The sequence below is a fragment of the Neolamprologus brichardi genome, chromosome 3 (genome assembly GCF_056152115.1).
Source record: "Neolamprologus brichardi isolate AB-2024 chromosome 3, ASM5615211v1, whole genome shotgun sequence".
NCBI lineage: Eukaryota > Metazoa > Chordata > Actinopteri > Cichliformes > Cichlidae > Neolamprologus > Neolamprologus brichardi.
In genome coordinates this window covers 60,761,378-60,772,500 of record NC_142106.1, presented here as the reverse complement: position 1 = coordinate 60,772,500, position 11,123 = coordinate 60,761,378, and the positions used below count along the sequence as shown (strand labels likewise).

The window sequence follows — 11,123 nt, the reverse complement described above, 5'->3', positions numbered from 1 at the left end:
CGTCCACATTCAGAAACACATCTCTGTATAGTGACTGGTCTCATGATTCAAACAGGCAAATGTTCAGCATTCAAACTACAGGTGAACAATAGTCAAACCAGATGTTTCCCGTTATGTCGAGATCAGCTAGTCAAGTACACACCTACACAGCATGTTAACAAACCGTGAACAAAGCCACACAAAAAATTAATGATTGCTGGTAACGGTTTCTATACATTAGTATGTACGAAGGGTATGTTGTGACTTACCTTCAAACTTACAGCGGTCCCTCGCTATAAAGCGGTTCACCTTTCACCTGGCTGTTTCGCAGATTTTTTAGTGCAAGTTTGCATGCTTTTTTTTTTACGTCACATTGTGTCCTGATCGCTGCAGACAATCTCCTCCGTGACGTCTCTCCTGTACAGAATCGCTGCATTGATCGCTAGCAGTGTGACTCTGAAGTGCAGTGCTGTATGTCCACGATGTCCACGAAACGTTTTGCACCGTCAAAAAATAAAATTGGCTACTTGATTTTACCTATCGCTGGTTATTTTTAGAACATAACACCCGCGATAAACGAGGGACAGCTGAGAAATATAACATTTGAATTCATTTTCTCTTTTGCTCTGAGGCGCGGGGAAAAATATCGACAAGTCGATGAACATCATTTACAGATATATTGAATAAATGTCGATGATATATTGGGTAAATGGCCAAGACATCTATAGAAATGTAAATCGCTGCTTGATTCATTCATTTGCTTAACTTGTTTTGGACCGTAAACAAGGCGCGAATAGGACACCGCAAACAAAGCTCCCCACAGGAGTTTCCACACCGTAAGTAGCTTATGCTAACGTGCACATAGTCAATTTGATTATTTTAATAAACATGTAACTTGGATGGATTAGACGTTGGCGTGACCACAGTGCACACGTCTGCTGTTGCTCACAGTGGTCCAAGGGACGCTCAGGGAGTTTGTGTGTTCAGACACATGAAACATTAGAGGAAACATTGATCACAGGGAAACGTTTTAAACATCGAGGCTTTAAACAGAAACCAAAGCGAAACAGTTTGTAGTTGAGATCAGTGAGAATGAAGCTGAATAACTGTTTCTACAATAACTTTGAGCAATAAATGACAAATATGATGGAAATTAGGAGCATTAACACTTACTAATGATGTGAGTTGACACTCGGCTATATTGAGACAACCACATTAGGTGGTCCTCAACTGTAATGGAAACCAGTGGATCCAGTCCAGTCGTGGCGACCTGTTGTGAGTCGATCTGAGCAGCAACTAATGGAAACGGGTCCATAGATGTGTTTGTGCTTAATAACAGTGAATCACAGGATTTTTACATTACAGTTAAAATCTCATGTTGTTTGTTAAATTGTTGTTAAAGATGGTGACAGATGTACCCTTAGGCCCCTCCTCCATTCAGAGATGGTCTTTCCCTTTTCACATAAATGGCCTCCTTGACTCCGCCCTCAAACCACCGTTCACATTTCCTCAGGACCTTCTTGATGTTGTGTAGACTGAAGTTCAGAGTGGTGGCTCATTCATAAAGTATTCTGTTCCAGCTGCTGGAGGACAACATCATCACTTTTGTGAAGAACGAGCTGAAGAAGATCCAGAAGGCTCTGAATCCAAATAAGCCCCAGTGCTTGGAGTTTCAGAGGGAGGATGATGAGCAGAGGAGCAGCAGAGAGGCATTTGTGAAGATCGCAGTGGACTTCCTGAGGAGGATGAAGCAGGAGAAGCTGGCTGACCGTCTGCAGAGCAGTAAGAGGATTTATCTAAAGATTTAAGCTGCTGGATAAATGAGAGACTTGTGACACCAGTGTGTTCAGTTATTTCTCAGTGGGTCAGAAATTGTCATCAGCATTTTGTAAAATATGATTGTTGAAGTTGTATTTTTATTATTATTATTCAGAACTTCCAGCTGCAGTTTGTCATCGTAAACTTAAATCTGCTCTGAAGAAGAAGTTCCAGTGTGTGTTTGAGGGCATCGCTAAAGCAGGAAACCCAACCCTTCTGAATCAGATCTACACAGAGCTCTACATCACAGAGGGAGGGACTGCAGAGGTCAATGATGAACATGAGGTCAGACAGATTGAAACAGCATCCAGGAAACCACACAGACCAGAAACAACAATCAGACAAGAAGACATCTTTAAAGCCTCACCTGCAAGAGATGAACCAATCAGAACAGTGCTGACAAAGGGAGTGGCTGGCATTGGGAAAACAGTCTTAACACAGAAATACAGCCTGGACTGGGCTGAAGACAAAGCCAACCAGGACATCCAGTTCATGTTTCCATTCACTTTCAGAGAGCTGAATGTGCTGAAAAAGAAAAAGTTCAGCTTGGTGGGACTTGTTCATCACTTCTTTACTGAAACCAAAGAAGCAGGAATCTGCAGCTTTGAAGACTTCCAGGTTGTGTTCATCTTTGATGGTCTGGATGAGTGTCGACTTCCTCTGGACTTCCACAAAACTACAATCCTAACTGACCCTAGAAAGTCCACCTCAGTGGATGTGCTGCTGATAAACCTCATCAGGGGATAACTGCTTCCCTCTGCTCGCCTCTGGATAACCACACGACCTGCAGCAGCCAATCAGATCCCTCCTGAGTGTGTTGGCATGGTGACAGAGGTCAGAGGGTTCACTGACCCACAGAAGGGGGAGTACTTCAGGAAGAGATTCAGAGATAAGAAGCAGGCCAGCAGGATCATCTCCCACATCAAGACATCACGAAGCCTCCACATCATGTGCCACATCCCAGTCTTCTGCTGGATCACTGCTACAGTTCTGGAGGATGTGCTGGAAACCAGAGAGGGAGGACAGCTGCCCAAGACCCTGACTGAGATGTACATCCACTTCCTGGTGGTTCAGGCCAAAGTGAAGAAGGTCAAGTATGATGGAGGAGCTGAGACAGATCCACACTGGAGTCCAGAGAGCAGGAAGATGATGGAGTCTCTGGGAAAACTGGCTTTTGATCAGCTGCAGAAAGGAAACCTGATCTTCTATGAATCAGACCTGAAACAGTGTAAGATGAATATCAGAGCAGCCTCAGTGTACTCAGGAGTGTTCACACAGATCTTTAAAGAGGAGAGAGGACTGTACCAGGACAAGGTGTTCTGCTTCATCCATCTGAGTGTTCAGGAGTTTCTGGCTGCTCTTCATGTCCATCTGACCTTCATCAACTCTGGAAAAAATCTGCTGGAACAACAACAAAGAATCTTGATTTTGTTAATTAGCAAACCAAACCTACAATCTCTCCACCAGAGTGCTGTGAACAAGGCCTTAGAGAGTCCAAATGGTCACCTGGACTTGTTCCTCCGCTTCCTCCTGGGCCTTTCAGTGCAGACCAATCAGAGTCTCCTACGAGGTCTGCTGACACAGACAGGAAGTAGTTCACAGACCAATCAGGAAACAGCCCAGTATATCAAGAAGAAGCTCAGTGAGAATCTGTCTGCAGAGAAAAGCATCAATCTGTTCCACTGTCTGAATGAACTGAATGATCGTTCTCTAGTTGAGGAGATCCAACAGTCCCTGAGATCAGGAAATCTCTCCACAGATAAACTGTCTCCTGCTCAGTGGTCAGCTCTGGTCTTCATCTTACTGTCATCAGAAGAAGATCTGGATGTGTTTGACCTGCAGAAATACTCTGCTTCAGAGGAGGCTCTTCTGAGGCTGCTGCCAGTGGTCAAAGCCTCCAACAAAGCTCTGTGAGTAAACATGTGATCAGGCTTTTATTTATAACATAAACAGTGTAATTTGAGATGGACCCTTAAAAACCTCAAACATATTTATTTACATGATAAATACAGTATATTATAGTTAATGTTTGATAGCAGCAGTAAATGTCAGAGTGTCTTAAACATATCTGGGTTTCAGCTTTTATCAAAATCATGTCCAGAATCATCCTGTAAGTAAAATTTATTTATACAGCAGCTTTCACAGCTCAAAAACCACAAAGTGCTTTACAATAGAAACAGGCAATAAAAACACAAAAGATAAAAACATTAAACAGCAAACACTGAACATCATACAGCCTAAAACTAGTTAAAGGCCACTCTGAATACTAGAGTCTGAATAAATGAGTTAGTGGGACCAGTAACAGCCTTTAACTGGAAGATCTCAGATGTGAGAAGAGCTGTAGGATTGTAGAAAGTCAGAAATATAGACTGGGAGAATCCATTAAATGGGAAAAAAGTCAGTTTAATTTCTGTAATAGTTTTATGATAATTTAATGAGCAGAGAGTTATTGATCAATATGTCAGCTACTTTGGTGCTAATGCACTGCCCGGCACATGGAGCCCAATTGGCATTTGCAATAGAATACCAGAATTGATTGACCATTGTCAGTTAACAAATGTCAGCATCATCCATTTGTTGACTCTCAGTAAAAGAACAGGATTAAATGCTAAATCTAATAACTCTTTAGTGCACCCTCATTGCAACTTAACAACAGTGTTTGTTTAATGTTTATCTGTCATTTTTCAGACTGAGTCACTGTAAGCTCTCAGAGAGAGGCTATGAAGCTCTGTCCTCAGCTCTCAGCTCCCAGTCCTCTAGTCTGAGACAGCTGGACCTGAGTAACTCTGACCTGCAGGATTCAGGAGTGAAGCTTCTGTCTGAAGGACTGAAGAGTCCACACTGTAAAATGGAAACTCTCAGGTCAGGATTTAAAAGTTTTCCATTGATGATCACGTTAAACCTGATTTCTATTACTGCATAAACAGTAAATTGATTTTTAAAAAAGTCTTAATGTAGAAATTAGTGTCTGGGGTTTTTTAGTGATATTTGTTCACTTTCTGTCTTTCATTTGCAATGAAATGTCCCATCTGCTCCTCTGAGTCCAAAATCTTTATTTTAGCAGTGCTTCATCCACCAAACCTTCTAGTTCGATTCCTGTATTCTGAAGGTTTTTACAGAGCTGTTTGTTCAGATATCAGAATTTGATTTTCAGAAACATTTAGTAATAAAAATATGATCAATTGATTATTTCTGACTGAAAAGATGAAATATATATTTGGTCATAGTGATATGACTCATTGTCTCACTTAAACATAAAATGTAAACAAAAATTCAAAACAATAGATTAATACAAAACAGAATTTGACTGTTGAGCTCAAAGTGAGCTTGAATGTTATTCACTTCCTGTTTTATTTTGGTAGTTATCGTCTCTGGTTTTTACTTTTACTTCCTCCCGCGACATTGTCTACATTAGTTTCTGCTGTAGAAGGTTTTATTAGCTGTTTGATTTGTCACTTTTTTTAACTATAATTGTTGACCTATAAACTATTGCTAAAATGTATTTTCATTAAAATACCAAATAATTTATTACTTTATCATCTAATTAGATTATAATTCTTTAAATAAGAGTGATAGTGTTGCCTGTGTGGGTTGTCTTCAGGTTCTCTGCTTCCTCCCACAGTCCAAAAACATGCATGCAAGGTTAACTGGAGATGTGTGATTGTGAGCATAAATGTTTGTCTGTCTCTGTCTAGCTCTGTTTCTACCTGGCTACATCACCGAGGTTGCTGATGCTGAACCAATAACCTGGTCTGGATCAGGTTATGGTCAGAGTTTTTGTTTAAAATCAGCTGAAGTGCCTCATTTTCACTGATTCTTTCATTTACAGAAAGCTTTAAGTGAGATATAGATTCAGTCATATGTTACTAATATTACTTTTAACCTGAGTAGCGAAACTCCGCGGTGATCTGAAAATGAATTGCCGGGAGTTGCGCCGTTCTCGGCGGCTTCAGTGACCCTCGAGCTCTCGACTAGCTATCGAGTTGGTGGGTAACAGACGTCTCCGAAAACGTCGAAGCACTTTTGCAAATATGCTATATCTTGATAAACCGAGCAAATATTTGAAGTTTACACACCCACATTCTCGCCTGAAAATATGTTAAAAGTTTATTTTGTGACCCAGGAAGATTAATAAGAGTAATTTTAAAACTTAGTAGCGGTCGCCATTACCAGAAACTGGAGTTTGGCTGGGCCGCGCTATGAATTCTGGGATATGGTGGGCCACGAAGGACACACCCGACCCATCCTTCAAATTCGGGGAAAAGGAGGACGCATTTGTCGGCTGCATTCGGAGGAATATGGACAGCCTTCGGTGCGTCGCTGTGACATTATCGGTCTACAAATGTGTCCTCAGGAGGATGCAGCCCATGAATTTGGACACACCGAGCCTGCGTGCTGGTAGCACCTTAGCCACAGCTCGGGTGTGGAGGAGAAGCTGAAAAAGAAGGTTTTCTAGTTTGTAAGGAGGAAAAAACTGAGAGGACTAAGTTAAAGAGAGGCTGGAGAGTAACACAGAGCAGCAATGAATGCTGCTCACACAGTTTAGACAGTTTAGCATCAAATGTTCGAGTGAGTTAGCTCCCAGCTAACTAGCAGAGCAGCTAACTAGCAAACCAGCTAACTGCACCCACAAGCTGCGACTGCGTATTTCTAACAAGAGCGTCAGACACTCAGACTGATTTTCTTTGTGGATGATGATGTATTCTCACACTGATCCTTCATGATAATGCTGCCATCCACCCACTGCTCCTGGATGCTCATGCTAATGTAATTGTAACGTACGTTGTAGGAGAGAAAAATAACATCGTGGAAGAGACATAACGTGAGTAAAAAAATGTCCTTGAATGCATTTAAATAAATAAATCATAGTTCTGTCTGTAACTATTTCACCACTCTCACCACATTTGTTAACAATTCTCTCAACAAATGTGTTTTTCCTCGTTCTTTGTTATCCAGCTGAGACTTTGGGTATAAATGTGTCATAAACAGGAGAAAGCAGTGCAGGTTCAATGTAATCAAACCTCAGACTGAGTTCAAAATCATCACCTGTCCCTGATACCACATCAGCACCAGAACCATGATGTGTTTACTCACATTTAAAAAGGTGGAGGTCAGTGTGAATGGACTTTTGTCATTGGTCTGAATGTGCCTCTATAAACATGTGCTCTTCATTATTGATGTTTTCCTAATGAACACAAAATGAGACTTAACAAAATCCTTCTGACTGTTGTTGGAGCAGGTTAGGTCCTGGGTTTGAGTCCCCCACTGTACCACAGGGGCTTCTAGCTTTGTTTCACAGTGTGTAGAACAACAAATAAAACCAAATCACAAAAAGCTTCAAGTCAAAAACGCATCAAACTTTGAGGGTTTTTCCCAAGGATGAGGAAGCAGACTCGGCCACAAACATCTGGATATATGAATGGTTACCACAGCAACCACAGCAGTGTGCTCTCAGTATATTTAGTTGTATAAAGGTGTTTGTGGTGTGTTGCAGCTGAAACAGCCTCATGTATGTTGACACAGGGAGAAAATAGTGTGAGAACACTGTTCACAGCAGTCACAGCTCGCTACCTTCAACAGTCTCTTCCTTCCTTGTTTGGATGTCACTGATATCATCTTCTGCTCTCACACTGACCACCTGTTGAAGCTAACATGCTAACATGGAAGCAGCAGGTATGCCACCTGTGGCAGCTGAGGTCACGTGATCTGAGTGTTTGAACCACACGTTGGAGCAGCATTTCCAAACATCTGCACTTCAGAAGCTCCAAAGTGTGGAAACGTCACTGTGGAGTGTCTCATCCCTATCTAAGAGATTTTCTTGCCTCTGCAAAGCGAAGGTAGCAAACAGCACCATAGTTTGTCAATCCCAACCAATCAGAGCGCTCCTTATGTCACGTGTAGAAATGTTTAGCTGATTTAGAGTTTAGAAATGTGTTAACATAGAATCTAGAATTATTGTAGAGACATTGACACTGCCCTCAATGTAATAAAGGCCTGATGGTGTCCTGAATTTAGGAGCAGAGTATAGGAGACCCTCCCCAGTTGAACTGTGAAAGTAAAACAGAGAGGAGTTAATCCTAAGAGGAAATTCCCCAGAGAATGTTTGGGTGGGGGTCTCAACATTTGACCTGGATAACTGTGGTCTGGAAGGGAAATGGTTTTTTTATGACCTCTAGGGAGTCACCTACACCCACAGTGTTTTAACTGTCACGCACACTCACTTACGTGCACACACATACATACAGGTATGCGTACACAGTCACACACGAGCACTCACATAGACACAGAGTTTGCAGCACACCGTAGGGGGGTTTTATGATGGGGACACCTCTATAAAGCTGGCTGTAACTAACAAAGGGGTGAAGATTTTGCAGAGGGACACACCGGCCTCGTCTTCCCTTCTAGAAGTGCATGCTTAAATGAAGATGAATAAAGATAAATAAAAGTTTTGTGAAAATGACTACTGAGTTCCGGTGCCGTCTCTGGAAGTTTCGACGAATAAAAGAACAGGGGTAAAACTGATTTCGTAACAGTTTTGGTGCCGAAACCCTGGGATTCGCTCGAGGCCCAGAGAGGATGAATTGGCAGAGCTGAGATCGTGAAACGAGGCGAACAGAGAGCTAGCTCACATGATTAAAAGGTAAGCACGACCTGTTTATTTTCGAACCGTGCATATTGTTTAAAGCCTAAATTGTCTGTTCGCTAAGTTGAACGTATCTCAGTGTAAAATCACTCAGTATGTTAAAGAAACGGTGTGTGAGCCGTCTTAGTTAGTAATTAATAGAATCGGTGTTTCATCCGTGGCGGTGTGTGATCCGTCTTTAGTTATCAGGAAAAAAGTGGCGGTGTGTGATCCGTCCTCCGTGCGTTAAAGCAGGAAACGTGTGTTACTATTAGTTAGAAAGCGGGGTTTAAGGCCTCGTCGCCAGCTGAGGGCTGCGTGTGTCACGGGTTTGGTTACCCCACCTAGTCTCGGACGCGGGGCTAGGACCTGTGAGGGCAGGAGATCCAGGGTGGTGACCTGGGGATTCGTGGCTCCTTAAATAACTAAGTCGGGGAGAGGTCCCTGTCACAGTCTGAAGTATGCATAAAAGCAGGATCGGTTGCTTTCGCCGGTTAGATTCCGAGCTGAGTTGAACAGTGCCTGATGCAGAAGGAGGACGGTGTAGTGTGTGTGAAAGCGCCGTTAGAGTCGGCGTCTCGTCTGAAGTACGGGAGTCAATTAAAGTAACAAAAATAATTTGTGTCTAAAAGTGTGTGGTTGTGGTGTGCAGAAATTGCGGCAGGAGGCCGTGTCGCGAATTGTTGCAAACTGTGAAGTCAATTGGGGGGTTTAATTTGGTTTTATTTTTTATGGGGAAGAGAAACTGCGGTATCCAGTCCGTGGCGCAGTTTGAATGATTCGTGAGGCAAATGTGGCGCGATCTGAAGATCGTGAGCCTAATTGTCCTAGTTAGGTTAAGGTGTATAAGAGCGGACGGCACCCGCTCTTTGTTCTGATTAGGGCGTTGTCCTGAATCAGCAGAAGTGTTTCGCAGAAAGTTTGTATGGGACTGCAAGAAGCATAAAGTGTGTGTGAGCCAGCCTCGAGGGGCGGGTTCACAGGTGGAACGAACGAAGAGTAAAATGTGCGTGTGTGTGAGAGAGAAAGAAAAGGTGGGGGCGAGTGACCAGCCTGTGAGTGTGTGAGTGAATTCTTTGATGACAAATAGGGAGACAAAGTAGATTAGTTGATTTTCTGTGAAATAATAATAGTCAAGAAGTCGTAGTGATCAAATAGGAGAAAATGAACTAAAGTAAATAAAGCAAATTAAAAGTGGATTAGCGTTAAAGTAATGATAAATAAATTGATAAAATTAACAGTGACATTTAAAGCTGACCAAGTATTCAAGGATGAATGGAGAATTTGATTGCGGACTGTATGAGAGCTGTTGGGGTGAAAGGAAAATGAGGTTGGAGGAGTGAGTTAACAGGTTAATGTGTGGGTGTAAAACAATGAGGTAAAAAAAAAAAAAAAAAAAAAAAAAAAAGAGAAAGAAAATGATGAAAACAAAGAAAGTAAAAAGTGTGGAAGTGTGAGTGGGAAACTGTCTCCAACTGGGGGAAGCAGTGACACTACAGGTCACCTTCTTCCCCTGCTGGACACAAAAGAAAACATAATTTGGAGTGTTGTGGATGAAAAGAATTAATAACAACATCAAGAAGATTTTTTGTGTTTGCGGTTAAGATCAAATAAAAATTTCATTTTTTGGGGTTTAAAGTCAGTAGAGTTCAAAACAAAATAAATAGAGATGTGTTGCTTTAGGAGTGATTAAAACATCTGGAGTCACACTGAATAATGAAAGTCTCTCAGTCTGTCGTTTACAGGTGGGGAACGGACCTGGATCAATTCTCCATGGGCAGCAGTCGGAAGAAAATTATAGGTTAAAATCATTAGAAAAATAAAAAAAAAATAGAAACACCCAGCCAGAATTTTTGGCTGAATTGTTTTGCAGATTCCCGTCCTCATCCTGAACAAGCAAGCTCCAAGGAAGCTAATCTCTCCCTGAAGACACCGAGTGCAGTTCCAGAAGCACGAGCATGAACATCAACAGTGGACAGAAGTCCAAGAGACAATACCAGAGTTCTGAGCAGAGAGGTCCAGCAGCACTGTGGGCAAACGGCATCAGAAAAAGAAGATCCACCATCTAGATTGGATGGATGGAGATGCGTTTCCAGCAAGCTGCAACCTCACTGTGTGTGAAGGACCTTTGAGAAGACTGTCTGAGTTTGACATTTGCCATGTTTGGAGCGAGATGGCAATGAAAGAGACAGTGGGACAAAGAGATACACGGGACAAAGCTGAAGAGAACTGACTGCCATTGGACAGAAAAATGGGAGAGAAGAACGGAGAGAAAGGAGCAGAAGAGAACTGAGGCTGCTGTTTTAGTTTGGGGAATCAAATTGGGTTAAGGAATCCGGGGAGACAAACGACTGCCTGGAAGTGGAGGATTGACACAGTGTCCAGACCACCAAAAAAGGGGGAGGAAGACAAGGACTGAGGTATGCAAGAGTACTGTTAGAAAAAATGGAAAGGTGACACCACACATGCACATGATATGCACTAGAGATAACACAAAATCATACACAAAGTGGCACACATCCAAAGAGGGTATTTTTAGAAGGGGTTAACAACACTCAGTGTGGTTGCCGATGGTAACCTGCAAGCATTTGGGGTTTAGCTGTGCCTGACTATGACAGAGTTTTTCATTTAGATGTTTCTGAAACAAAGTTTGGAGTGAACAGAGTTTTTGTTTCAGAAAAAAGGGGGAAGGTACATAAAAGGA

General features: G+C 42.2%; 1 protein-coding gene across 8 annotated transcripts in view; it reads left to right on the top strand.

The window, feature by feature from the left end:
- Positions 1 to 11,123, top strand: part of LOC102777248 (NLR family CARD domain-containing protein 3-like) — a 1,099,208-nt gene that overhangs the window by 757,581 nt on the left and 330,504 nt on the right. Inside the window, exons 14-15 of one of the 8 annotated variants that reach the window (XM_087837885.1) lie at positions 3,280 to 3,707; positions 4,486 to 4,659. The exons of 4 other annotated variants lie outside the window; for them this stretch is intronic. In XM_087837885.1, coding sequence (XP_087694011.1) covers positions 3,280 to 3,707; positions 4,486 to 4,659 — 602 coding nt within the window. Of the gene's footprint in view, positions 1 to 1,559; positions 1,762 to 3,279; positions 3,708 to 4,485; positions 4,660 to 10,691; positions 10,720 to 11,123 lie in introns of all 8 variants that reach the window. 3 more of the 8 variants (XM_087837886.1, XM_087837898.1, XM_087837903.1) reach the window with 3 other exon arrangements.